The following is a 26,222-nucleotide window of genomic DNA, read 5'->3' as shown; positions in this document are numbered from 1 at the left end:
TCTAGAGTCAGTAGATCTACTAGTAGTAGTAATATTACTAGTATTAGTATATTTACTAGTACTGTACTGTAGTAGTAGTCCTCAGTAGTACTAGTAGTAGTACTTGAAGTACTGCTAACAAATGCCACACGCAAGCCCGGGAAATGGTAGTTCAGTCAGTTTTCTTCTCTTCGCCGGCCTGGTGCTCTTCTGAAACACACTTGATTGTACTTCTCTGAGGTTGGAATTTGTTTTCAGCGTAGAATCGAACGCCCGAACGCAGGAGATGGGTGTTGTTTCGCTAATAATTCGCCTTGTGCTGAACTTGGCCGTGGGAGCTGGTTCCGTGATGATCCTATACGGCATAGTATCGTCCAGGTAAGTGCATGAACATTCCAGAGCGGTGAAGATACTTCAACAATAACGCAACTCCAGACTATCAGAGTCGCTTCTCGGCGGTGTGGAGTTGAAGGGGATGATGAAGAGGAGAGGGTCGCCATGCTTGTGTTCTAGCTATTAGCGATCCCAAGGTCGCTAGTAATAGCTAGTCGCAATTCGAAATACGATAAGCATGCTTGGTGCTTCACAAGCGAATCGAGGACACGAAAGAATGAAGAACTCATGGCACACAGATGCAATTTTGGATAGTGTCGCCTATCGTCAGCATGCCCATGGGTTATCTATGCTACATTTTCCGCCCGACCAGACATTCTAAGCACTGTCCATTCATCATTCATTGATCTAGGCAAACGTTCAGCATGGTGATTGGATGATGCTTCATTCAGCCAGATGCTTAGATAATTGTATGTTGCTTTTTGTTCCAGGCAGACATCTAAAAGAAAAATAACTATGGTTCCAGGCAGACTTACGTAGGATTGTTGTTAGTTTATGGACTTCACGCAATGGCATAAACAAAGAGAAGAGAATTATCATCTAGCAATTGCTCCATTCACTTGTTATTCAATGTAATGATTGCGCTGAATGATGAATGAATGGTCTTGAAAAAAAAAAGTTTATTGGCATGAAAATCATGTTGACTCTTGCCATAATCAGAAACAGGGACTGTTGTGTGCGCGCAAGTGTGAGAGCTAGGCGAGCAAGTGTATTGATGAAGGTTGGAATGGTTTCATGATATATAATGGTGTTATAGTCAAACCTGTCCTTGCGGACACCTGAGAAAAAAGGACGCCCGTGTAGTGAGGACAGCTCGTCGCAGCAGTCACATTTGAGTTTGGATGTACATTTTAGTACGCGCAGACACTTGAAAATGCGGCCGCCTGCAAAATGCGAAATGCGGACACTCTCGCGGGCCCACAGTACTGTGTTTCAGTGATCTCAGCCTGACAAGTGTGGACACGCTGACTGGGAATACTGGGGTCACGCACTCCGTGATACATTATGTATCAAAATACATCGGAGGAGGCTGTTGCCTGATGAGTGCGAAAGCATGACACTTTAAGTAGCAACAAACAGACCTTGATCGCCCTTGTTATTCTGAAAAGAAGAGGTCGGTGCGACTTCGACGTTACTTGGGGAATTGTGTTTTGCTCCCTACATGGGAGGGCGCCGCCGGCGGGAAAACCGGGAGCTCCCATGCAGGCAGCAGCAACACACAATTCCCCTTGTTGTTCTGTACTAGTATGTGTGAAAAATAATTATCTTAACTCGTATCCATCTGTCCTTTTCCTTTCGACATTTATTTATGGCTCAACATCCGAGTTTCAAATACTTTATTTAATTTTTAATTTTTATTAACTGCATGACTACATGTACCGTACGTGCACATGTACACAACATGTACGTGTCCCCCTGGATAGACTAAGGCTTAGGTGCATAAAGCACATTGGAGAAATGTATAATTATTTTTGTCGCATTTTAAAATTGCAATGAACAAAATGACGTATAGTAATTGGTGCAACTGAGAATTCCGGACATTTGACCTCAGTCCCTTGCGTGTCCTTACTTGTCAAGTTTGATTGCATGGGCATGATCATGCAAACGACTCTGCGGCATTGATGTAAACACTGCAGCTTGCATTCAGACTTGCTTGTGTATGTGTGTGTGTATGTGTGTGTGTGTGTGTGTGTGTGTGTGTCCCCCCCCCCCCCCCACCAAGTCTGATAGAGCGTTGTATGGTGTTCGCTGTTCTCGCTGCAACCGTCAGTTCCGTCGACAGAGTGACCTGAGTCGTCATCTCCGTTTCTGCTCCTGACAATGACTCTGGCTCCTTTCGGAGTGGTGTGGCCCTTGTGGCAACCAAGCTACAGTAGTAGTAGTAGTAGTGTGTGTGTGTGTGTGTGTGTGTGTGTGTGTGTGTGTGTGTGTGTGTCTTTGTGTGTGAATACCAGGCTAAAATTAGTGGCGGTCAATTCATCAGCCTTGCAAGCTGTTGAATGGTGTAATCCCAGCACAAGTTGCTATGTCTAACATTGCTGTTCGCTATCATCGCTTCCGCGATGGGCAGGTCTGAGGTCTGAGGTGTGTGTGTGTGTGTGTGTGTGTGTGTGTGTGTGTGTGTGTGTGTGTGTGTGTGTGTGTATGGATGTCTGCATGTGTATGTACGCGTGCGTATGTGTGTGTGTGTGTGCATGTGTGTGATGTGTAGTGTATATGTGCACGTGTGTGTATGTATGTGTGCATGTGGGTGTGAGTGTTTGTGTTTGTGTGTGTGGGAACACAAACTCTGGAGTTCCCTTACACAGAGTGGAGCTTCCCAAGCACAGCTATGGCGCCGATGGTACATGCCTGCTTTGGACTTCTAAGTCCGCGGATGGTGATAAGCTAATTACTGGGCCGGTAGCCATGTGTAACTTTGCAATTGCTTTCGCGTCTGTTTCCATCCTTCTTGCCATACTGCTGACAATCATCTTCCTCCGCAGCATTGCGACCGGCACAGCCGACAAGTAAGCTTGCTAATTTACTGCAAGACCAGATATTCTAACGTCAATTAAAGTTATAGTTCTCCCGCTATTTGCGGGTTAGCGAGGTGAAAGTTAAACGGATTCCGTCTCAAAACCGGCAAATAATTGTACAGGTCCACATCGTTTTGTGCATAATGAACTCAAGTGTTAACGAATTGATTAAATTCGTTAAACCGTTAGAATTAAATGTTCGTTAACATTACTGGCCTCACAGTAAGCCCTCCGGTCATGATAGTTGTGGTATGACGGAAGAGAAGATCGGGGGAAGAAAGCCAGCATTGTATTGAGCTGGAGGTTAGAAAGGCCTGGCGCCAGACAGATGGAATGCTCTTCCCACTGCCTGCCGTCAGGCCCCGTCTCTTACTCTGTATGTAAACATGGTAAAAATTCACCTAGGGTTCCCAGTAAAAAGGCAACGCCTGTTGGGACTCCCCCGGTGAAATAATAAAATCTACTACTGCTGCTGCTGCTGCTGCTGCTGCTGCTACTACTACTACTACTACTAAGGCAGTTATGTATTCCGTGTTCAACACGATATAAGCCACTGGTTTAGATCTACCCAAATGTGTTGGATCTAGTTGATAATGAAACCACCTGGCTCAGTGGACCACTACAGCCGGGACCGAGGGATGCTATTTGCAGGCAAGCTACCCTGGATAAGAAGACCACCTGTAGACGGGTACCACTATTTTTAAAAAGGTCCCGCGAGCGGTCGACTTATAGGCAATTTACACGACAGGCACTTGCAAGTTTTACAGTGAATGATTCATGAGAAAAGTGACTGCGTGGATTCACACGTCTGCACTCGAGGACAGGCACGTTTGCATTTTTGTATGATTCCCCCACCAGTTGCCATGGGTATAGGAATATCAGCGAACGAACTGTGCAGCGTATTCGCGCTTGTCTTACGTCACACAAAAAATTAATCTATGAGGCGCACGGTCGACAAGAAAAAATGTCGATCGCAGAAATCAGGTCGCGGGTCAGGCTCAGCGCAGGCCGGAGTAAAAGTTAAATTCGACACTCGACAAGAAGCCTGTTTGCTTGTTTGCCTGAGCTCGAATCATTCAGGAAAGGAGACATCAGGAGCTAATGTTCTTCGGTGCCTATGACTGGTAAACGTTCCCAAGCAAAGACATGACAAAGGAAGAAGACGTTTGTAGCTGGATGGAGCTATGTTTGCACCAAAGAACAGTACTCGTTCTTCTCTGCCAACAGGCCACATGGTGCCCTTTGGTTGCGTCTGTAACTTACTTGTTGATTTTGCTCTAGCCATGCCAAGCAAGTTTCCAAGACTTGGGCCCCTACTCCCTTGTCTAGACAGCCATGACCAGAAACGTCTTGGGCGAAGGTCCTCGACTCGAGAACAGGTAGTATTGTCACTGTCATTCAAAACTTCAAAAGCGCCTCGCGTGCATGGTACATGGTGCCCAAGTAATATTTCAATTACTTGGTCCGCGTCAGCAATATTGTCGCTTATCTTTCGACAATTTGAACTTAGACTTTGAACTCTAACGCGTGCACTTGAGATGATAAAACTTGGTATGATGGAAGGTAAGGTACAGAATGACAACTGGCCATGAGGAAATTATTGTCCAAGGAAGGGGGGGGGGGTCATACTTTTTTTTGGTCCTCCTTGTCGCAGCTCTCGGCGCTGGTGACAAATATTTTTTGCTCGGGATCGACACTCTCGCTTTCGCAAGCTTATCTTTCTTCCTCTCCACTGCCTAGCTATTTTCTAAAGGGAAGTCGATCTTGACGGTCGCCTTAGCTATAGGACTTCGCGTGGGCAGCACGACTGCCTGTGCGGTTCGAATCAGTCGCCGTTCTTTGCAAGATATATTTTGAACGACGACGACACGTACAGTACTTGCAAATCTCCACGAAGCGCAGGATACTCCGAGCGTTGAGCTGCAGGTGAGGGAACTGCGATCTCAGATGGGCGAGCGATCCCTGAGGTGAGCGATCTCGTTTGTTTGCAAAATGGAACTGATTCCGGGTAGCCGATTACTTTCTTGTGCTTTTGTCTGCGCAGTGTGACAAGATAATCTATTTGATGCAGCGCTGTATCAATCAGAATCACCCACCCGTCGCTCTCAAAATCCACTCGAAATCTAGATAGACCTTTCAGGTACTAGTAAACTAACTTACAAAACAAAATTGGGATGAAATGGGCTGCCAAGTGAGCATTGGCGACATTAAAACAAAGCTGAAAGACAGGCGGCAATATTGCTCCCGCGGACCAAGTATTTTCGCGCGGACCAAGTATTTTCGCGCAAATGCCTCCGTGGATTTCCTCCAATCTTGGCACCTGTAGTTTGCATGGTCGGGCCAATTCAGTGACGTCTTCAAAAGGGGACGTCCCTGGTTAGATCTTGCCAGGTACCAGCCGACGTACTACGAAATCTAGCTGACGTTCGTCCATTTTTGAGCTGGAAGAAAGTGCTTCAGAAAACCTGTGGACAAAGTCGAGAACAGTGTAATAATTGATGAATGTATTCGTAGTAACCTTCGTAGCCATCACCCAGTGTCGTGGAGGGTAGCTTCAAAGTATCTCGGCTCTAGCTCATCTTCTTCCCCAGACACTTCTTCGCCATTCCGTCCTTCTTTTCCATCCTGATTTACTTGCGAATTTTTTCGGTTGTGGATAGTCACGGCTCGTTGGCCGCGTTCGATGTGCCCGTGATCACCTGCGCAGTGCATTCGCTGATATCCCTAATGGGTATTTCAAGTTTTCATATCACACATACAATAATTATCATGGTGAAAAGAACCGCGTAAAAATCAAGTCTTGTTTTGTGCTTTCTGGTGTAAACGTACACGTGCACGGCACGGTTATCGTGAAAGTGGGCCCCCCAACTCGCTTGCATTGTTCAGCCACATTACGCCACTTTTCTCGTTCACAGGTGAAATATCATAGCAACGGTCCGGTGCACGTAGATTTTCCTGTCGTTTGAATCGCTCACTAGCGAGGTTTCACCGTGGCTGTTCACAACCTCGGGTATTTATTTAAGTATTGGAAGGTGTAAAACTGGACGGCGCTTGGTTTCTTGGATGCATGGATTGGGGTAGGGAAATGCCACACTGTGGAAAAGTGTGCAACATGTGTGTATGTGTGTGGTGTGTACGTATGTGGGGAAGTTTGTACAATTTCTTAATTTGACTCAATTGCACATATGAAACTGATTATGCAATTGCACATATTACCAGACGTTATGCACTCACATGCAGGTTATAAAACTCTGGTGTTTTCTCTGGGTCAATACAGGCACACAATATTAGTGATAATGGGACTTGTCTTCCTCATCTGCTCCCTGATAATGGCTCTTGCTGCTAGTATCGTTATATCAGTAGGTGTCCTGATATCCTGCCGTAACATTAAGGATCTTACAACGGTACCGTAAGTAGAGTTTCCTTATCACCAGACCATCCGTGTGGCTTCATTTTCCTCTGTCACTATCTCCCTGGCTGTCCCTCTCTCTCTCTTTAATCTCTCTCTTTCTTTCTCTCTCTCTCTCTCTCTATCTCTCTGTCTCTCTTACCCTCTCTTTCACAATACCTATCTTTCTTTCTCTCTCTCCCTCTCTCTCTCTCTCTCTCTCTCTCTCTCTCTCTCTCTCTCTCTCTCCCTCTCTCTCTCTCTCTCTCTCTCTCTCTCTCTCTCTCTCTCTCTCGCTCTCGCTCTCTCTCTCTCTCTCTCTCTCTCTCTCTCTCTCTCAGCCTTGGCACCTACTCCGATGTGCTTTGCCTGGTGTTGAACAGAAGTACACACATTGGGGGTAGATTCACATGGCTTAACACATGTTTGTGGACAACGCACCTATATTAATTATTGTGATTGTCTTGATCTGCTTCATTCAGATATTGTACGTGTGTGCGTGTGTGTGCGTGTGGGTGTTTGTGTCTGCTATATGTGTGTTTACGCATGTATCCGTGCGGATTGGGTTTTTCGTGTTCACACAGATGGGATCCTGGATAGTTTCGGGTTGCTGGCTCTTCCATCTGATCTTTGCCATTGTGGACCTGCGAGCTTATCGCAAGCAGAAGTCTGGATCCGGGGACATAACGGACCCTAGTGACCGTGTGCATATTCTTGCCGACCCCAGCACATTTGAGGGCTCTTACAGGGACGACCCCCCGCCACCTTTTGAAGACAAGGATCCGAATGCGACACCCAGGCAGGCGGTGTGATTTAGACCTTGGCAGGAATTGATGGATTTACAAGTATTACATTTTTTATCTAGCATATTATATGTACAGCTATGTACAGCTATACTTTTTTTAAATAATTTTTTGTATAAATTAATCCTTGGCTCTCCATCCGAGTCTATTCTTATACGGCATTGGGTATTTTTTTAATTTTTTTTAATAATGGCTTCAAGCTTTTCCCACGCGGCTGCGGCTTCGTAATTCAAGTGCTTTTTATCCGATTGCAGTACAGTACGTTCCTATCTCCCTCTCTCTCTCTCTCTCTCTCTCTCTCTCTCTCTCTCTCTCTCTCTCTCTCTCTCTTTCTCCCTTTCTATCTCTCTCTCTCTATCTATCTATCTATTTCTCTATCCCTCTCTCTCTCTTTCTCTCTCTTTTATACTACACATTGTCTGGTTCTGTAGCCTTGGCGGGTATCACACACAAAGTCCAACATCAGTCGGAGTGGGATCCTTCTGAACTGTTCATATGCACTGCATCTTACATTGTTTGGTAGCAGTGTGATGTGACTTGTTTTTTTCATCTATTCAGCTTGGCTGCCCAATGCGCCAATGACATAATGTGTGCTGCAGGGACAGGGAGTAGTAAAATACCGGTACTTTACTACTCCCTGGTTTCAGCAGCACAACCATACTACTACTAGTGGGAATCCAACAGACAGTGAAACTGGGTGCACGTTTTCTACACACTCCGCGGTGTCGCGATGTGTCGAGCAGTTCCCCACCCACTGCCTCCGCTTACTATAGCACTTGCAATGTGCCTGTATTCGTTCCCGTTGATGATGAGAATACTTTGAGTATTCGCCGTGGAAGCCTCACACTTTAATAGCATTCGTGCAATCACTCGCCATGCGCTACAAGTACCACTGCACATACCTACCATGGAGAGCTACAATAATTGTAGACTGTACGTAGCTGCATGGTCATTGCATGCAGTGCAGGTAGATCATCTACAGCAAACACTGGTAAAAGTATGCATGCTACCAAGCACCATTCATGGGGTTCTGGATCATTTTTTTACGCGTACCGACTCCGTAGCACTGTATCGGCATTGGCCGCGTTTTTTGGCGATGATTGTAGGACGATCTACTAGACTACTATCTTTGTGGAAAGGTACGCTTGACAGACACACTGGATTATCAGGATAGCGATGCCTCGGGATCGGACTATCCCATCGCAACGAGAATTATCCATAGGAATGGTTTTGGAGTGTGCTTTCCAGAGACGTTGAGGTGATTGCGGCGACATTAATTAACCGGTACATGTATTGCAGATCTGCATCATGTGTATTGGGCTGCACTGCCACTGTGCCGGACCGTAGAGCTACACCAGACAATAAATTGAATAATGATCAACTCCCAAACTGCCCATGCCTACATTATAATAATTATCTGTATGAGGGTTACAGTGACAATGGCTATGTCTAATCCGCATTGTTAACCCCAGGTTTGGGGTTTCGCACGATGAATCCTAAACAATGTACACGTCTACAGACTAGCCAACCTCGGTGGTCCTCCATGAAATCCAGTCCCGTCACTCGACCTTCACTCAAGTACGCGCCGGGCGGTGCGCAGCCCTAGACCTGTGACTTCTGCGTACAATCATGTACTTCTTACTTACATGGTAATTATGTACGTCACTTGAAATGCTTTTGTCATAACACGTCATTAATCACTGTCAAAGCTGTGTCATTGGTGTAGCTCTGTGGTTTGGCGAGCCAGTACTCGTAGCTCTGCAGTCTGAATGCACCGGAGAGCCTGTCAGCTGAACTATGGAAGGCAAGTATTAGAAGGCAAGTATTAGAAGGCAAGTATTAGTTAGTTACATAATCATTGAGCATGCAAAGTGAGAATGTAGTGGGACGATTTACGCAACATAATATAAATTGGATGAGCCTCTGCAAACTCCAAAATTAATGGAATTCTACGAGCCTCCTTGTACATATAGAATCCACGAACACTTTGTTTTAGTTTCTTTTCTTTTCGAATCTGTTGCTACTGCGCAGGGAATTTACCCTGCAAGCACAGTGAGAGTGGATCCGGAGAGGTGAAGTAGAATTTAGCGCTATCCGGTACGGTGCTGGGTGTCTTCATTTCGGGCTCACGCAGCGCCATTTGCTCGTGTCAGGCGGATGGTCAGGTCTGCGCTGAAAAGAGCAAGGAAAGAGTTCATTCATTGGAAGTCGAGCGTGTGGGTCCATTCGCGCTGTTTACGTTCCGTGTTGCCCACTTGCTCTTGACGTTTTGTTCCCCCAAAGGGACTCTTCACCAACATCCGTACCCTTCGAAAGCCTTCCACATGAACATTCCAATCATAGAGTTGTGAAACACGAGTCGCAGAGCACCGTGGTAGATCTACTCTGTGACTCGTGTGATCCTGCTCACCTCCTGCATTGTGAGCACTCTTAGTCTTAGTCTTAGCACACCGGAGGACTCGGCTCTCTGTAGAGTTATGAAATGCACACATACAACACAGACACATACAAAATCATAAGCCTCCCATCGTATTGCACACTATGTAGCATGTCCCACCACAACATGACTGCAGCCGTGGGGTCACATAGACCTTCAGCCTGTACTCATGACATGTACTTGATCCATCTAACACGAGACTCGATGAGCATCAACCCGGGAAAGACCTGGGTGCTTCGTGGATCTGCAGTTCTCTTCTTCGTCTGTTGCACATCTCTGTGAGGCTGTGATTTGCATCCACCGTTCAACCGAACGTAGAGGATGGGTGTTGTTTCGTTAATAATTCGCCTTGTCCTGAACCTGGCGGTTGGAGGTGGTTCTGTGATGGTTATATACGCCATAACATCTTCGAGGTAAGTCCGTGAAAGTTCCAGAAACGTAAATAAACTTTCGAATGAATTATATCGCCACTCAGGATTGCGAAAGTTGATTCTGGGCATTGCAGAGGTGAACACGACGAGAGAAAGGAGATGATGTCCCGACGTGGTGTCACCGAGCAAGCTGATAGGCAGACGCAACACGAGACACCGGGAACAACTTACTTGGGGGGGTTGTTATGTGTATTGTTCCGACCAAATGCATGTCTTTCTTTGTGTGCATGTGGGTGTAATAACCCGCGGTGTACGGATGCGTGCGTTTGTGTGTGTGTGTGTGTTTGTGTGTGTGTGTGTGTGTGTGTGTGTGTGTGTGTGTGTGTGTAGAAGGGGGGGGGGGGAGCCGGGAGGGGGTTCCCGCAGTACATGTATGCCTTTCGCACATTGAGCTTTTTCAAGGTTGGACCAAAGGTCACTTTTTTAGGGTCGCGTGCGAGAAATGTTTGAATCAACGGTGAACAGGCAAAGCCCAGTTCACGTTCACTTTGTTTGGGAATGGATGCATGCAGGTGAAAGAAGCAGTAGAATGGAGCTCTGCTTGATGTCCGACAATCGTGTTGAGTCAGAGCAGTTGCCAGGAAGCCCTTCCATGGCTTGGGCGAAAAAGAACAAGCTTCAGAATCGCTCCAAGCACTGGTGGAGACGAACCTGTCAGATTTTGTTTACTTAACTTGACACTGCCCCGAAGTCGCTACAACTATACATTATTGTAAGAAAATCGTGTAATGAGATTGCAGGATTATTGCACATATTTCTTCTTATGTGTAAAATCACTTATGTGTGTGTGTGTGTGTGTGTGTGTGTGTGTGTGTGTGTGTGTGTGTGTGTCTGTGTGTGTGTTTTTTTTCTATGTGTATGTGTGTGTGTATGTGTGTGTGTGTATGTGTGTGTGTCCCATATGGTGCAGTGGTATGTGCAGCGATTTCCAATCGATAGATTGCGGGTTCGATTCCCGACGATTATGGTCACACACGTCTTTCTTCTCTTTCTCAGACTCTTCCTGACTTTTCTTTCATTCTCCTGGGTGGTTACCAACAGCCAGTGCATGCCGGAGTATGTGGTGTGATGTGTGTGCGGGGAAAAAAATGAAAAGACCAAAAATAGGGAGAAAATGTCACTCCAAATAGCTGTATGGCGTAGACCAGGCTGAATAGTGACGGTCAATTCTTCAGCCTTGCAAGCTGTTGAATGGTGAAATCCCAGCACAAGTTGCTATGGCTTCTGCCGTAGCATTGCTATCATCGCCTCCGGCGATGGGCGTCAAAGGTCAAGGTCAGGTGTGTGTGTGTGTGTGTCTGTGTGTGTGTGTGTGTATGTGTGTGTGTGTATGTGTGTGTATGTGTATGTGTGTGTGTCTGTGTGCGCGTGCGTGCGTGCGTGCGTGTGCGTGTGTGAATGTACGCGGGTGTATGTGTGCGTTTGCGTTCATTTGCAATTTGGAAATGCTCCTTCACAGGGTAGAGTTTGGCAAGAACGTCAACGAAGGCAGCACATGCCTCCTTTGGGGCACGAAGGCAGACAAGGAGAACACATTTAATACCGGACCAGCAGCCAACTGTACCTTTACAGTAGTGTATGCCTGTATATCCATCCTCCTTGCCATACTCTTGACGATCGTTTTCATTCGCAGCATTGCAGCGGCAACAGCTGAGAAGTAAGTTTCGCGGCAGCAACCACAATCGCTCTTGATTAGGTCATGAATGCAGCATTCTTCAAAGCAGGGTATTTGTATGTAGACAATATCCAAACAGAGCATAGGCCACTGCCAGAATCTGGTTATAAAAATGTTGTGTGCATGTGTGTGCCAGCGAGTTCGTTGTTGGGTGCACTTGTGACAGAAAGTGATTGTGTCTGCTGCCTTCAGACTGTTTCCTTAAAGGTGTATAGTTATAATTATGTTTTTTTTTTAATCCACCTCCCCCCCCCCCCTCCAGACACCCTTCATAACAGAGGCATCCATATCACCATTTGTTTGTGCCGCGTGCAAGTTTTAATCTGCATTCTTGCATATATGTACAGTTCAAAGAAATCGCACAATCGCACAATGCATGAAATTCATGCAATTCAATGCATGACATTCGTGATATCGCATCTGACAATGCCAAGAGAGCCTTGGATCGTCAAGTAGAGGAAGTGGAGCGACTGCATAATAGTGGGGCAAAGATGTTCCGTGCTGTCCAGCTACTGAAGCGAAAATGGTACAGCCAGCCTATTATTCATGATGAGAAGCAGCGGGTCGTTATCAACCCTGCAGACCACCAGGCGTTCATCATCAAACATTATCAAAGCCAATTCCATGATAAATCCCTCCCTGACATTCCACAATTCCTAGGTGATCCCAGCCCTCTCCTCAATCGTATCACATCGTCCGAAGTTAGGAGGGCCTTCCAAAGCCTGAATAACGGGAGAGCGGCAGGCCCTGACCATCTCTCCGGAGAGTTACTCAAGTACAGTCCTCCCATTGTCGCTGAGATGCCTTCCGACATCTTGAACCGAGCTATTGAGAAACATGACCCACTCGAAGTTGGCAGAGGAACCCTAATACTGCTGCAGAAGCCCGGTAAACCACTAGGGCCGCTTACTAGTACGCGCCCTATCGTACTGCTCTCGGCTTTGAGAAAGACGCTATCCCTGATTGTGCTGAAGAGGATACAGCCAGCGGTTGATCAGTACCTGGCTACATCCCAAAGTGCTTTTCGCCGTGGCCGCAGCACAAGTGATGTGGTGTGGTGCCATAGATGGCTATGCAGTATGACGCAGCGATTCAATACGTCCATCCACATATTGGGAATTGACATGAGTAAAGCATTCGACACTGTCCACCGCGATGTCCTGATGAAGATCCTTGAATCCTTCCTCAAAGAAAGTGAGCTCCGAATGATCCGTATACTGTTGACTGAAACCTGGCTTGAACCTCGTGTGAAAGGTGCATCGAAAAGCTCCTTCAAGACAAATATCCGAGTCCCTCAAGGGGACAGTCTCTCTCCAGTGCTTTTCACCATTAAATGGTAAATTTTACCTGGAGGCTGCTCTCCGAGACCTACGACAGGAGCTGCCATCTCGCCCTGCTGTGGACAATGACCTGCCGCTGGGTATCGCATACGCGGATGATGTTGATTTTGTGAGCCGGGATGAGACGTTTCTCAGTGAAGTTGAACAACACGCTCCAACAGTTCTTGCGAGATGGAACCTGAACGTTAATCCCTCCAAGACAGAGCATACCACCGTCGCCCGATTTTCCGATAGGAACCAAGAAACGTGGCGTACTATCCGCAAACTAGGCTCCCTCCTGGGTGACGCCAAAGATGCTGCTCGAAGGCGTCAACTGGCCGCCGCCTTCAACTCACTCATCAAGATCTGGACCCGGAGGCGCCAGATCAGTGAAGGTCTTCGGCTGAGGCTCTACAACGCCTACGTCATCCCAGTCCTTACCTACAACTGCGGCACTTGGGACCTACCAATGTCGGAGCTCGCGCGACTGGATTCATTCCACAGGACCCAGCTAAGGAGCATCATCGACATGCGGTACCCTAAACGAATAAGCAATGACACTCTGTATAAGCGCTGCGGAGCTGTCCCCATTATCTCGCTGGCCATATCTTTCGTTTGGCCCCAACTGCTCCTCCACAGTTGGCAGTGGATACGTATCTTCGCTTGGCCAACGACGAGGGCACTGAACGCTTCAGGGGTCGACCTCAGACGACTTTGGTAACGGTCTTGCAGACGGAACTGTCATCATGGCATGGACTTACCCTCCACCAGCCGCTAGATGCTGACGCAGTCCGCACAATGGCAGCGGACCGACAGGCATGGCGTGGAGCCCGCCCCACCTAACAGGACTGATTCTCGTGATCCACGTGATTCCGCCGGGCATGTTGTATGCATATTCTATTTTATTTTATGCTTTGGATGAAGTTTTCCATTGGTCCTATTGGTATTGTTGCCAACGGCTTCTGTTGACGTCACTTCTGTCATTTCATTGTATCGTATTACTCTTCAGACATCAATCCTGAATGGCATAAGCGAAAGTGGCACTCCGCCACCTACGCGGACATGCTTTTAATAATAATAATAATAATAATAATAATCTCTTTCCCTCAAACCAGTTAATAATAATAATAATAATAATAATAATTCAAACAGTAGTTTGGAGGCGGTGGGAAAACAGTTTCGTAATAAGTATTCGCATGCAACGACGCAAATCCACACAATTCAGTAGACACTTCTTTTCTATCAAACGTTTTCTTTCCCTTCTCTTCAGGATAGTACAGGGAATGTTGGAAATTTGGAAAAACACATAACTATATAGAAAAATAGAGAAAAAGTCAACACTTCAACATAGGCGATAAAATGACTAAAGTGTGAAAAAAAAAGAAAAAAAATGACGCTTGATGGACGATGTCCGATCATTTAGCTCTGTCACCTTCGACGTTTGCCGTTGTTCTCTTCCGTTGGGCTTGTTGACACCTCCAACGTCCTTTGAATTCATGGTCGTTTTCGTTTGACTCCTCGGTCTTCCTCGTTTCTTCTTGTTGATCGTTGTTGTCACTTCCAGTACCGACGTATTCAAATCTCCAGTACTTCGTCTCTTCACCTTGCTTCTGGTAACTCTTCCGGTGTCCGTGAGCTCCGGTGTCACATTGGGCGGTTTTCGGGATGGTCTTCCTCGCTTCCTCACGCTAGTCTGAGATGGGTCAAGCTCCCCGCCCGTCGAGGCGGAGGCGCGCATGCGTACATCTACACTGGACGCAGAAAAAGGCGTTCCAGTATCGGACTGCACAGCACATTTTGGAGGACGGCCACGACGAGGACGAGTACCACGAGCGTCAACAGGGACAAGACCTAACGGCACATGTTGACGGATGCGTGCGCCCAGGTGTTGAAGGGTTCTACCTACGTACCGATCTTCACATTCTCGGCACTGAAAAAATAGATAAGGTTGCTTCTACTAAGGGTAGGTAGAACGTCCTTCTTCACACTGAACGCACGCGTCGTTCCAAATACTAAATACAATTTCACGCACGGGTAAGATGAACAGACAATGTTGCGCACCTCCTTCTCGACGCGCGCAGAACCAGCACCCACCCATCGAAGGTGACAGAGCTAAATGATCGGACATCGTCCATCAAGCGTCATTTGTCGGGAAGTGCTAATTGTCGTGAGTTGTATAGTGATGATGTCTTTTCGGTTTTAACTCGTGGAAGGTCTAAGTTACATCTTGCTGTGTTAGAAGCTCTGTATATTCGTAAACTAGATCCAGAACTATGTGTACAGAAGGAGAATGTGTTATCGTTGCAGTTGTTTGGTGTCACACCTCGTGAAAGTGTGACAAGTGCTTCTTGATGTGTTCAACGTGTTTGTCTACAACTTGCTGCTTTTGTTTTCGAGTTTTTTTTCACACTTTAGTCATTTTATCGCCTATGTTGAAGTGTTGACTTTTTCTCTATTTTTCTATATAGTTATGTGTTTTTCCAAATTTCCAACATTCCCTGTACTATCCTGAAGAGAAGGGAAAGAAAACGTTTGATAGAAAAGAAGTGTCTACTGAATTGTGTGGATTTGCGTCGTTGCATGCGAATACTTATTACGAAATAATAATAGATTAGGCGGTGAGGCCTCCTGCAGTTTCATACAGAATTACAGATGGAGCGGACTCGCTCCCTTCTATTTACACTGCAACGTTCGAACACATTTTCGTAGTTAAAACAACGTTTCGGCATATAGCCCTCATCAGGTTTGCAATGATGTGCACTCTACAAAGGAGCAGCAAATATACTGTGCTGTGCTGTGTTTGCGCCAAATGTGTCAGCTACAAAGGTGGCGAAAGGGATTGGTGATATATCAATGTGTTCTCGGCTGTGTCAGTCCTGGCAAGGGCAGGCGACAGAGCAAGCAGAAAACTGCGAGAAGCTGTTGAAATCCGCAACTTGCGGCCGCAAGTAAACACTAATGCTGGCTGGGCACTACTGTGAATATAATTATCGTATCTGGATATTAATATATCACCAATCCCTTTCGCCACCTTTGTAGCTGACACATTTGGCGCAAACCCAGCACAGCACAGTATATTTGCTGCTCCTTTGTAGAGTGCACATCATTGCAAACCTGATGAGGGCTATATGCTGAAACGTTGTTTTAACTACGAAAATGTGTTCGAACGTTGCAGTGTAAATAGAAGGGAGCGAGTCCGCTCCATCTGTAATTCTGAAATAATAATAATAATAATAATAATTCAAAGGAACAGTAGGGGAAGTGAACTGCCGGAAAAGAGAAAAAATCGCCAGACCCACCAGGACTCGAACCCGGGACCTTGCTTGTCATGAGCAATGCTCTAACCACTGAGCTATGGGACCGGGCTGAACCTAGAAGGCGCTGACAAGGTTTTCATTCCAAAGGCAGCAAGGTCCAAGCAAGGTCCCGGGTTCGAGTCCTGGTGGGTCTGGCGATTTTTTCTCTTTTCCGGCAGTTCACTTCCCCTACTGTTCCTTTGAATTTGAAGTTCTCCCAATCCTTTCAAAAATAATAATAATAATAATGCTCTAACCACTGAGCTATGGGACCAGGCTGAACCTAGAAGGCGCTGACAAGTTTTTCACTCCAAAGGCAGCTCACAACACGTGCCACACATACTGATGGCACTTGGGTCTTTTTCCCTCCCCCAGGGGACCAACCACGGTCAGTTTCTGGAAACTACCAGAGGTGAAAGAAAGTGATTAAATTTGGAAAGGATTGGGAGAACTTCATATTCAAAGGATCAGTCGGGGAAGTGAACTGCCTGAAAAGAGAAAAAAAACGCCAGACCCACCAGGACTCGAACCTGGGACCCTGCTTGTCATGAGCAATGCTCTAACCACTGAGCTATGGGACCAGGCTGAACCTAGAAGGCGCTGACAAGTTTTTCACTCCAAAGGCAGCTCACAACACGTGCCACACATACTGATGGCACTTGGGTCTTTTTCCCTCCCCCAGAGAACCAACCACGGTCAGTTTCTGAAAACTACCAGAGGTGAAAGAAAGTGATTAAATTTGGAAAGGATTGGGAGAACTTCATATTCAAAGGATCAGTCGGGGAAGTGAACTGCCTGAAAAGAGAAAAAAACGCCAGACCCACCAGGACTCGAACCTGGGACCCTGCTTGTCATGAGCAATGCTCTAACCACTGAGCTATAGGACCAGGCTGAACCTAGAAGGTGCTGACAAGTTTTTCACTCTTTTAGCTCAGTGGTTAGAGCATTGCTCATGACAAGCAGGGTCCCAGGTTCGAGTCCTCTGGTGGGTCTGGCGTTTTTTTCTCTTTTCAGGCAGTTCACTTCCCCGACTGATCCTTTGAATATGAAGTTCTCCCAATCCTTTCCAAATTTAATCACTTTCTTTCACCTCTGGTAGTTTCCAGAAACTGACCGTGGTTGGTCCCCTGGGGGAGGGAAAAGGACCCAAGTGCCATCAGTATGTGTGGCACGTGTTGTGAGCTGCCTTTGGAGTGAAAAACTTGTCAGCGCCTTCTAGGTTCAGCCTGGTCCCATAGCTCAGTGGTTAGAGCATTGCTCATGACAAGCAGGGTCCCAGGTTCGAGTCCTGGTGGGTCTGGCGTTTTTTTCTCTTTTCAGGCAGTTCACTTCCCCGACTGATCCTTTGAATATGAAGTTCTCCCAATCCTTTCCAAATAATAATAATGATAATAATAATTCAAAGGATCAGTCGGGGAAGTGAACTGCCTGAAAAGAGAAAAAAAACTTCTTCACTTCCCCGACTGATCCTTTGAATTTGAAGTTCTCCCAATCCTTTCCAAATTTAATCACTTTCTTTCACCTCTGGTAGTTTCCAGAAACTGACCGTGGTTGGTCCCCTGGGGGAGGGAAAAAGACCCAAGTGCCATCAGTATGTGTGGCACGTGTTGTGAGCTGCCTTTGGAGTGAAAACTTGTCAGCGCCTTCTAGGTTCAGCCTGGTCCCATAGCTCAGTGGTTAGAGCATTGCTCATGACAAGCAGGGTCCCAGGTTCGAGTCCTGGTGGGTCTGGCGTTTTTTTCTCTTTTCAGGCAGTTCACTTCCCCGACTGATCCTTTGAATATGAAGTTCTCCCAATCCTTTCCAAATAATAATAATAATAATGTGGAAGAGAAAAGGACATATGGATACGAGTTAAGAGTAACTCTCCATCACTGTAACATGATACTATATACAGTCAGAAAGTGCAATAACTAGGCACAAAACTGACAGAGTACTGAAACATTCGACGTCCTGACACCTAGCTTCAACACATCTCCGTAGCGCTAACCGACCGGCTGTCGGTTAGCGCTACGGAGATGTGTTGAAGCTAGGTGTCAGGACGTCGAATGTTTCAGTACTCTGTCAGTTTTGTGCCTAGTTATTGCACTTTCTGACTGTATATAGTATCATGTTACAGTGATGGAGAGTTACTCTTAACTCGTATCCATATGTCCTTTTCTCTTCCACATTTATTTATGGCTCAACATCCGAGTTTCAAATAATAATAATACTAATAATAATGTACAGTTGTACATGGATTCATGTGTATAGAGGACAATTCCGTTGTGTTTTCTGTGTCTGTACAGCCATAGCAGTCGAGTCATTGCTGAGGTGATCTTCCTTATCGTTTTGCTGATTTTGGCACTCGTCGCCACAATCATCATATCAGGTGGCATATTAGTGTTTTGCGGCAACCTGAGCGATATCGACGAGGGAAACCCGTAAGTGAATCTGGATACTGTCTGTTCGTCTGTATATCTCTCTGGCTTTTTCTCTACCTTTTCTATCAAACGTATCCATCTATGTATCTATCCACCGTGTAACTTATCTACCTAGGTGTAATATGTCTATCTATCGAAATTGATAGCTATATTCCTCTGTTAATCTAAGTCTCTGCGTCTCTGTCTGTCTGTCTGTCTGTCTGTCCGTCTGTCTGTCCAATCGTCTGTATATCTGCCTGTCTGTGCTTCTGCGTGTGTGTGTCACTCTCTCTCTCTCTCTGTCTGTCTCTCTCTCTCTCTCTCCCTCGCTTGTTCACTCTGTCATTCAGCATGAGCTAGATAAGATCTACCTCTCTCTCCGCTTGTGTTTCAGAAAATGCTCCAACCCCCCGTCCCGCTTCATTGCAATAATTATGATAAAGCTGTCTTTATAATCTGTCGCCTGATTGTAATCTGCTTGTTTGTGCTTGTGTTGGGCAACATGTGGTGGTGTGGCTCCAAAAATTCCTTTCAACAGGAATTGCAAGACAATCCCTGTAAATGGCTACAAATGGTTCCCAACACTGAACATCGCTCAGGTGAGTCCAATTGAAAGGGGGAGGGGCTGAAGAGACCCCACTTCCTATCTTCAAAGCTGGCCAGAGAACGGTGTGATGGCTTTAAGGAATGCTTTCTTGTGAATATCAGTCGATTCACCAAAGTTGGTTTGTGTGTTGCTTTCCTGCTTCGAATGGTAGTTAGATTGTATTGTCAAGTTCTCAACTAGTCTCGCCATTGCCCTGTAACGGTCGGCATTCTCTGCTGATGTGGAACTTAGCTTGCACACATTGGTGATTTTGTCTGTGTGTTTACAGATAGGATCCTGGATAGTTTCAGGTTGCTGGCTCCTCCATCTGATCTTCGCCATTCTTGACCTGCGAGCTTACCGCAAGCAAAAGTCTGGATCCGTGGACATAACTGCCCCTAGTGACCGTGCGCAGATACTTGCCGACCCTACCACATTCGAGGGCTCTTTCAGGGACGACCCGCCACCGTTTGAAGACAAGGACCCGAAGCCAACTGCCAAGCAGGCCGTGTGATTTCAGGCTTGGCAGGTATTGGTGGATATATACATTATAAATATTTGAAATGCCCCCATAAATTTGAAATGCTGCGCTCAACCGCCCGCAGCTTTCGAATGCTTCTTACCTGGCGGTGGTATAACATGTTCTTCTCTCTGTTATACATATGCTCCTTTAGCAAGGCATAGCTATATTTTGAACAACGATCGCCCTTACTGAAAGTGGCATTATCATTCTCTCCTGTTCTTGTGCACTGTTTTCTATTTCAAGTTTTCGCCAAATTGCATTTGAATTATTCCCTGGGATGGAGTGGAGTTTTAGCCTTTACGTAGGCACCATACGTTAACCATGTATTTTCAGTACTTCTATCAGCACTTGCCATGTAATCAAGATATAGCAAGCTATAATAGAGAAAAATTCTAGTACTATTAGAAATTCTAAAAACTTTGGAATGGGACACGTTTCTTTTTTACCCCCAGTGGATATCATTATCATCCTCTACTGATGAGCTCCGGCAGGGAGCGAAACAGCTGTCTAGAGGCGTGGACATATTACGGAGGATTAGCAAGACGAAATTCGTGTTCGCGTTCGCAAACATTTTTCAGGTCGCGAACTGGATTGCGAACTTTCGCAGTTTTCGTTCGGAAAAGTAGTCGGAACACGAATCGCGGATTCGTGTCAGAGCAGTCATAAATTTACTACGCTGTACTTGTATATCGTGTCAACATCATGCATGTGCGAATTCTGTTTGCTAATCCTTCTCATAACGCGAATTCCGTCACCGAGTTCGACTTTCCTTGGAGTGCGAACGCGAACGCGAATTTCGTCTTGCTAATCCTCCGTATTATCTCTGAACGGAAGTGTCGTTGCTGGTGTCTGTGTGGTTCGGCTGAGAGCGCGTGGTTGTGACGAGTTGGGAATGCGATAAACCGAGTGGATATGTAAAATGAAATCCTGTCACATGACTGAAGAAGTCTACCTCTACACTACGCACCTGTTTACACCATGGTCTTCACATTTGCAGGTGCAGCACAGCGTAGGCCACGGCATCGACTCACATGATCAGACTTAGTGATCAGCACTGTGTAAAAGGTTATGCGATCACGTCAAATCCGCCATTTATTATAGGAGCCAGTTGGGGTGGCAAAATGCCCAAAGCGCGTACAGAAACCCTTATATAGAAGAATTTGGTGTGGCAAACGTACTATATGACGTGTATCGCATAACCTCAGAGTCACAGGAAAGATGCTGGTGGCTGTTGCTCTGCCTTATGTAGCACACTCTGCCCGTATTAGGGTATTGAGCACCATTTTGCAGCAAGGACCTGAGACACTTTGTCTACATAGGCGAAGATGTATTTTAAATAACATTGCCTGATATTAACTCAATAATTATGATAGTTGGATGGAAATCTAGGCTAGCGAGGAGACCAAGAAGCAGGGACGCCATAGTCTGCGTGGAATCGGTTTATAAAAACGGAGATGAATCAAGTTTGAAAATTGAACATTTCTGGTGATCACGATGTTCAAGTGGGTTTTTTCACTAGGAGATGGTGGGTATTGTTATGATGGTGTTCCTTCACAGCCTTGACTAGCAACTGCAAACGGATACTGTGCAATGCTTGTACAGACAATGAGCGGATCGTTTCAAGGTCTGTACTGTAGAGTCTGGCAGAAGCTAGTCAGGCTTCCGATCATCGAACAGGAACTCTCGCTTCTTACGTTCGTACTCGGCCACATGCCACATTTCCAGCAGCTTATCCAGCACCATGTCTTGCGCCAAGCTTGGCCAAAGTTCTCTGAATGTGTGCTCCACACGTAGACGCAGCACGCTTGACTGAATCACAGCTTCTAGCGGGGAACGATCGACCTGAGGCAATACAGATCATCACACAGGAGCCTTGTAATGGCTGCGAATACAGGGATGTTCACTATTCAATTTTGAGGGAATGGAATAGGGGAAAGTCTAAAACGTTGACTGTAACTACCAGGACTCGAACCAGGGACCTTCACAAAGGGATAAGCTTTACCAGAGGTAATACTTCAGTAAAACGTATATTGTGCCGACCCCTGCAATGCAAGCACGTAACATTGTGTGCCTGTGTTGTCTTAGTATAATTATTTGTTCAACTCGGACGGTGAGCCAATTAGATTACGGTGAAAAAGGATAAGGACAAAATGCTACCAGCTATGACTAACTGTCCACCAACGTAACCAGATCTTATACAGTCAGCGAGTGCGACAATATGGCACAAAACTGACTAGGAGTACTGAGACATTCGACGACCTGACACCTAGCTCCAACACTTCTCCAAGGCGCAAACCAACAACCCTCCAGCTTGGAAGGCTCAGGTTCGGAAAGGTCTACGAGGGGAACCCGTCGAGTTGTAGTATGGCCGGTATGTCAATAGTCTTACTAGTTTCGTCATCATAGTAACTTTCGGCATTCTTTGTTGCCGTGATGCGTAGCTCATGCTCTTCTTCGTTGCGCTTTCCTTCCCCTCTTGGACCTTTCTGAACCTGAGCCTTCCAATTTGGAAGGTTGTTGGTTTGCGCCTTGGAGGAGTGTTGGAGCTAGGTGTCAGGTCGCCGAATGTCTCAGTACTCCTTGTCACTTTTGTGCCATTTTGTCGCACTCGCTGACTGCATAAGATCTGGTTACGTTGGTGGACAGTTAGTCATAACTCGTAACATTTTGTCCTTCTCCTTTTTCACCATCTTTTATTTGTCACAGAAAATCCTCCACACTAGGTAGGCTTGTCTCTTCCTTTTTGTCCATCATCAGGTGAAATAAAATGGAAGCGGATATGGCGGTAGGGATGTGTTTGTGTGTGTGTGTGTGTGTGTGTTTCACTGGCCAAAAAAAGCCACTTCATAGCTGTGCGGTGTAGACCAGGCTGAATAGTGGCGGCCAATTCTTCAGCCTTGCAAGCTGTTGAATGGTGCAATCCAAGCACAGGTTGCTATGGCTTCTGCTGTAGCATCGCTATCATCGCCTCCGGCGATGGGCGTTCAATGTCCAATGGTGTGTTTGTGGGTGTGTGTGTGTGTGTGGGTGTGCGGGGGGGGGGGGGGCTGGGTGGCCATGATGGTGTGTGTACAACCTAGCACAGCGTAACTCACCTGCAGATCAGTTGCTGGCCCGGGCATCTGCATAATTGGCGCGAAGTGAGGCAGTTTGGATAGCTCTGAAGGCTTCGGGCCTTGCACACCTCTGGCAAAAACGTGTTCAAGAACAAATGAATGGCTGTGTGACAGTCTGAAACCCATAATCTGATTATTTTACACTTCACAAACTGCCGGCAACCATGCATGAATTTTCACAAACAGCAAACACACGCACACACACGCACATCACACACACCACATACACACACACACACACACACACACAACTCTTACGCCCAAAGTAACCTCTTCCGATGCACAATAAATTAGCATTCGGACAGCTGTCAGCTCAATCATGTTCTGAAATCAAATCTCACTTACTGCTCAGCCGTATTCCCAGGTTGACCATCCTCTTCTTTCGCTTGCGCTCCATCCACGATAGGGCCCAGGTCATGCACCGATTCGTCCAGTGCACGCTCCTTGCTCACTGTCTGACTATCTTGGTCGGTGGCAGTCGCATCCTCTGTGGCTGCTACTGCTGCTTCTGCTGCTACTGCTTCTGCTGCTGCTGCTCCTGCTGTGTGGTGCAATGAGCAGGCGTACGTGCCATCCAGGACACTGGATAGTGTGCGGAACGATGCCTGCGCTCGCGTTCGCTGGGCATCCGTAATCTCTCTCTGTCCCTCTCTCTCTCTGTTCTCTCTCTCTTTCTCTCTCTCTCTCTCTCTCTCTCTCTCTCTTTCTCTCTGTCTCTTTTACCCTCTCTTTCACAATACCTATCTCTCTTTGTCTCTCTCTCTCCCTTTCTCCCTCTCTCTCTCTCTCTCTCTCTCTCTCTCTCTCTCTCTCTCTCTCTCTCTCTCGCTCTCTCTCGCTCTCTCTCTCTCTCTCTCTCTCTCTCTCTCTCTCTCTCTCTCTCTCTCTCTCTCTCTCTCTCTCTCTCTCTCTCTCTCTCTCTCTCTCTCTTACATATCTCTATCTCTCCATCCCTTGGGTGGAAAACGTGTTGGAATGAAGTATTATCATTGGTGTTTCCGAATGCTTTCGGCGTGTAATGAGGCCTCTGGAATTATTCTCTTTTTCGACCGTGTTATTGTCTAATTGTGGTCGCATTTGGGTGGGTGGCTCTGGATGTGTGCATGGCTTAGTGGAGTGTGCCTGTGTGTGTGGGGGGGGGGGGGCGCATGTAGGCATTTGTGTGTGTGTGTGGGTGTGTGTGTGTGTGTGTTTGTGCACGAGTATGTGTATGAGTGTGTATATAATTATGTGTGTGTGTGTTTGTGTGTATGTTTAAAGGTATGTGTATTGTGTGTTTGGTGTGCGTGCATGTGCATGTGTGTGTGTGTGTGTGCGCGCGCATGTTACGGCATGTGGATGTGTGGGTATGTGTTCGGTTGGTGTTTGAAACAATTCCTCCCACACAGTTGCGAGACGTTTGTTTTTCGCCATGACCTTGACGACACAGAAGGCTTCGAATGGTACTCACCAATGAACATTGCCCAGGTAAGGGATTGTCCCAAACGTTTTTTCGATTTCCAATGGTACGGCGGATTTTTAGCTCGTGCAGGTCGCATTTTTTTCATTTTCAACTCCGCCCAGTATGACTACTACAGTATTCATTTTGTCTTGAGGGTTAGACATGGGGAAGTGGTCATATAGGGGTGGTGAGCCCACTTTTCGGCACCTGGAATACTGCTCACTCGACTCTATCTCTACTGAGTGAAGAGGGTGATTTTACTTGTAAAAGGATTGATATGAACAAATACTGTGGTATCATGGAAGACTTGAGGCTATACTACAGCTGTAGTATACACGTACTCCTGAAGTGCATGCAGAAGCAAGTGCATGACTTTGAATTGACAATATTCCGCTTAAAAAACTGTCCGAATTGGGAGAGCTGATGCTCCTTTCCACGGACAAATTCCGGTGCGGCACTCTTCAGGCACTAGCTGTCCAGCAGTTTCTTGTGGACATTCAGGAACATCAGGTGATTGAGCATTTCCTGACAGGTTGTGCTGCGTAAGTAGGAATTGACCCTCTGCATTGGTGAAAACTAGTTTGCAGGCTTGTTGTTTGTTTGTTGGCGAAACATTTTTCCGGCGGCCGCCGGACCTGCCGGGCCGCTCTTATGCCCCTGAGAGAGGGGAGGGGGTCCGAGTACGAAATGCTTGTTTGTCTATGGCAGTGACTAGGCCAACTGTGTAGCTTCAAGACAGCTGCCTCGTTCTGAACCCAACCAAAAGGCTTGTTTCATCGATGCAGCCTTGGCACCTACTCCGATGTGCTTTGCCTGGTGTTGAACAGAAGTACACACATTGGGGGTAGATTCACATGGCTTAACACATGTTTGTGGACAACGCACCTATATTAATTATTGTGATTGTCTTGATCTGCTTCATTCAGATATTGTACGTGTGTGCGTGTGGGTGTTTCTGTCTGCTATATGTGTGTTTGCGCATGTATCCGTGCGGATTGGGTTTTTCGTGTTCACACAGATGGGATCCTGGATAGTTTCGGGTTGCTGTCTCTTCCATCTGATCTTTGCCATTGTGGACCTGCGAGCTTTTCGCAAGCAGAAGTCTGGATCCGGGGACATAACGGACCCTAGTGACCGTGTGCATATTCTTGCCGACCCCAGCACATTTGAGGACTCTTGCAGGGACGACCCCCCGCCACCTTTTGAAGACAATGATCCGAATGCGACACCCAGGCAGGCGGTGTGATTTAGACCTTGGCAGGAATTGATGGATTTACAAGTATTACATTTTTTATCTAGCATATAATTATTATATGTACAGCTATGTACAGCTATAATTTTTTTAAATAATTTTTTGTATAAATTAATCCTTGGCTCTCCATCCGAGTTCATTCTTATACGGCATTGGGTATTTTTTTAATTTTTTAAATAATGGCTTCAGGCTTCTTCCACGCGGCTGCGGCTTCGTAATTCAAGTGCCTTTTATCCGATTGCAGTACAGTACGTTCCTATCTCCCTCTCTCTCTCTCTCTCTCTCTCTCTCTCTCTCTCTCTTTCTCCCTTTCTCCCTTTCTATCTCTCTCTCTCTCTCTCTATCTATTTCTCTATCCCTCTCTCTCTCTTTCTCTCTCTTTTATACTACACATTGTATGGTTCTGTAGCCTTGGCGGGTATTTCAAACAAAGTCCAACATCAGTCGGAGTGGGATCCTTCTGAACTGTTCATATGCACTGCATCTTACATTGTTTGGTAGTGTAATAGGTAGCCGAGTGGTAGGCGCGGTGAAATCAACAACAATTACTTTTATTCTACTTTCAGGTACACACCTGAGATATAATCGTTCGTGAAAGAAGAAGCGGCAAAATAACTGACTTTCTCTCCGGTGCTCACCTAGAGGCTGAATCCTTATTCTTC

At 46.4% G+C, this 26,222-nt stretch overlaps 3 protein-coding genes across 5 annotated transcripts; 2 read left to right on the top strand and 1 right to left on the bottom strand.

Annotated features, from left to right (window-relative positions):
- On the top strand, positions 1–25,605 carry LOC135819614 (uncharacterized). Of its 3 annotated transcripts, none has more exons than XM_065332850.1 (5): positions 3–357; positions 2,682–2,882; positions 6,169–6,300; positions 24,256–24,334; positions 25,327–25,605. In XM_065332850.1, exons 1-5 carry the CDS (start codon positions 266–268, stop codon positions 25,552–25,554), a joined length of 732 nt encoding a protein of 243 aa, XP_065188922.1. In that variant the 5' UTR covers positions 3–265; the 3' UTR covers positions 25,555–25,605. The 3 variants fall into 3 exon arrangements, 2 of the variants coding, with proteins under 2 accessions (XP_065188923.1, XP_065188922.1); XR_010553945.1 differs by having other exon boundaries at positions 4–357; positions 2,585–2,882; XM_065332851.1 differs by lacking the exon at positions 2,682–2,882 and having other exon boundaries at positions 1–357.
- LOC135819615 (uncharacterized) lies at positions 9,697–20,253 on the top strand. The gene is made up of 5 exons (XM_065332852.1): positions 9,697–9,932; positions 11,410–11,607; positions 18,529–18,663; positions 19,181–19,241; positions 19,518–20,253. The coding sequence occupies exons 1-5, from the start codon at positions 9,841–9,843 to the stop codon at positions 19,740–19,742; spliced, it is 711 nt and encodes a 236-aa protein (XP_065188924.1). The 5' UTR covers positions 9,697–9,840; the 3' UTR covers positions 19,743–20,253.
- Positions 20,796–24,201, bottom strand: LOC135819017 (uncharacterized). The gene is made up of 4 exons (XM_065332167.1): positions 24,197–24,201; positions 23,213–23,506; positions 22,847–22,937; positions 20,796–21,593 (listed from the first exon to the last, which is right to left on the bottom strand). Exons 1-4 carry the CDS (start codon positions 24,199–24,201, stop codon positions 21,402–21,404), a joined length of 582 nt encoding a protein of 193 aa, XP_065188239.1. The 3' UTR covers positions 20,796–21,401.
- Positions 25,606–26,222: the final 617 nt, after the last annotated feature.

This window comes from Sycon ciliatum, chromosome 6 (assembly GCF_964019385.1).
Source record: "Sycon ciliatum chromosome 6, ocSycCili1.1, whole genome shotgun sequence".
Lineage (NCBI taxonomy): Eukaryota > Metazoa > Porifera > Calcarea > Leucosolenida > Sycettidae > Sycon > Sycon ciliatum.
The sequence above is the reverse complement of the archived record's forward strand: the minus strand, read 5'-3'. Positions and strand labels throughout refer to the sequence as shown.

Bases quoted from the DNA above. Each gene is read 5' to 3' on its own strand.
- LOC135819614 (XM_065332850.1), top strand. From the start codon at position 266: ATGGGTGTTGTTTCGCTAATAATTCGCCTTGTGCTGAACTTGGCCGTG. The intron at 358-2,681 runs GTAAGTGCATGA...TCCCTTACACAG, and splicing joins TACGGCATAGTATCGTCCAG to AGTGGAGCTTCCCAAGCACA. The intron at 24,335-25,326 runs GTAAGGGATTGT...GTGTTCACACAG, and splicing joins CACCAATGAACATTGCCCAG to ATGGGATCCTGGATAGTTTC.
- LOC135819017 (XM_065332167.1), bottom strand. The intron at 22,938-23,212 runs GTAAGTGAGATT...CGTTTTTGCCAG, and splicing joins CCTGGGAATACGGCTGAGCA to AGGTGTGCAAGGCCCGAAGC. The intron at 21,594-22,846 runs GTGAGTTACGCT...GTATTGCCTCAG, and splicing joins GGCCAGCAACTGATCTGCAG to GTCGATCGTTCCCCGCTAGA.
- LOC135819615 (XM_065332852.1), top strand. From the start codon at position 9,841: ATGGGTGTTGTTTCGTTAATAATTCGCCTTGTCCTGAACCTGGCGGTT. The intron at 11,608-18,528 runs GTAAGTTTCGCG...GTGTCTGTACAG, and splicing joins GCAGCGGCAACAGCTGAGAA to CCATAGCAGTCGAGTCATTG. The intron at 19,242-19,517 runs GTGAGTCCAATT...GTGTGTTTACAG, and splicing joins CAACACTGAACATCGCTCAG to ATAGGATCCTGGATAGTTTC.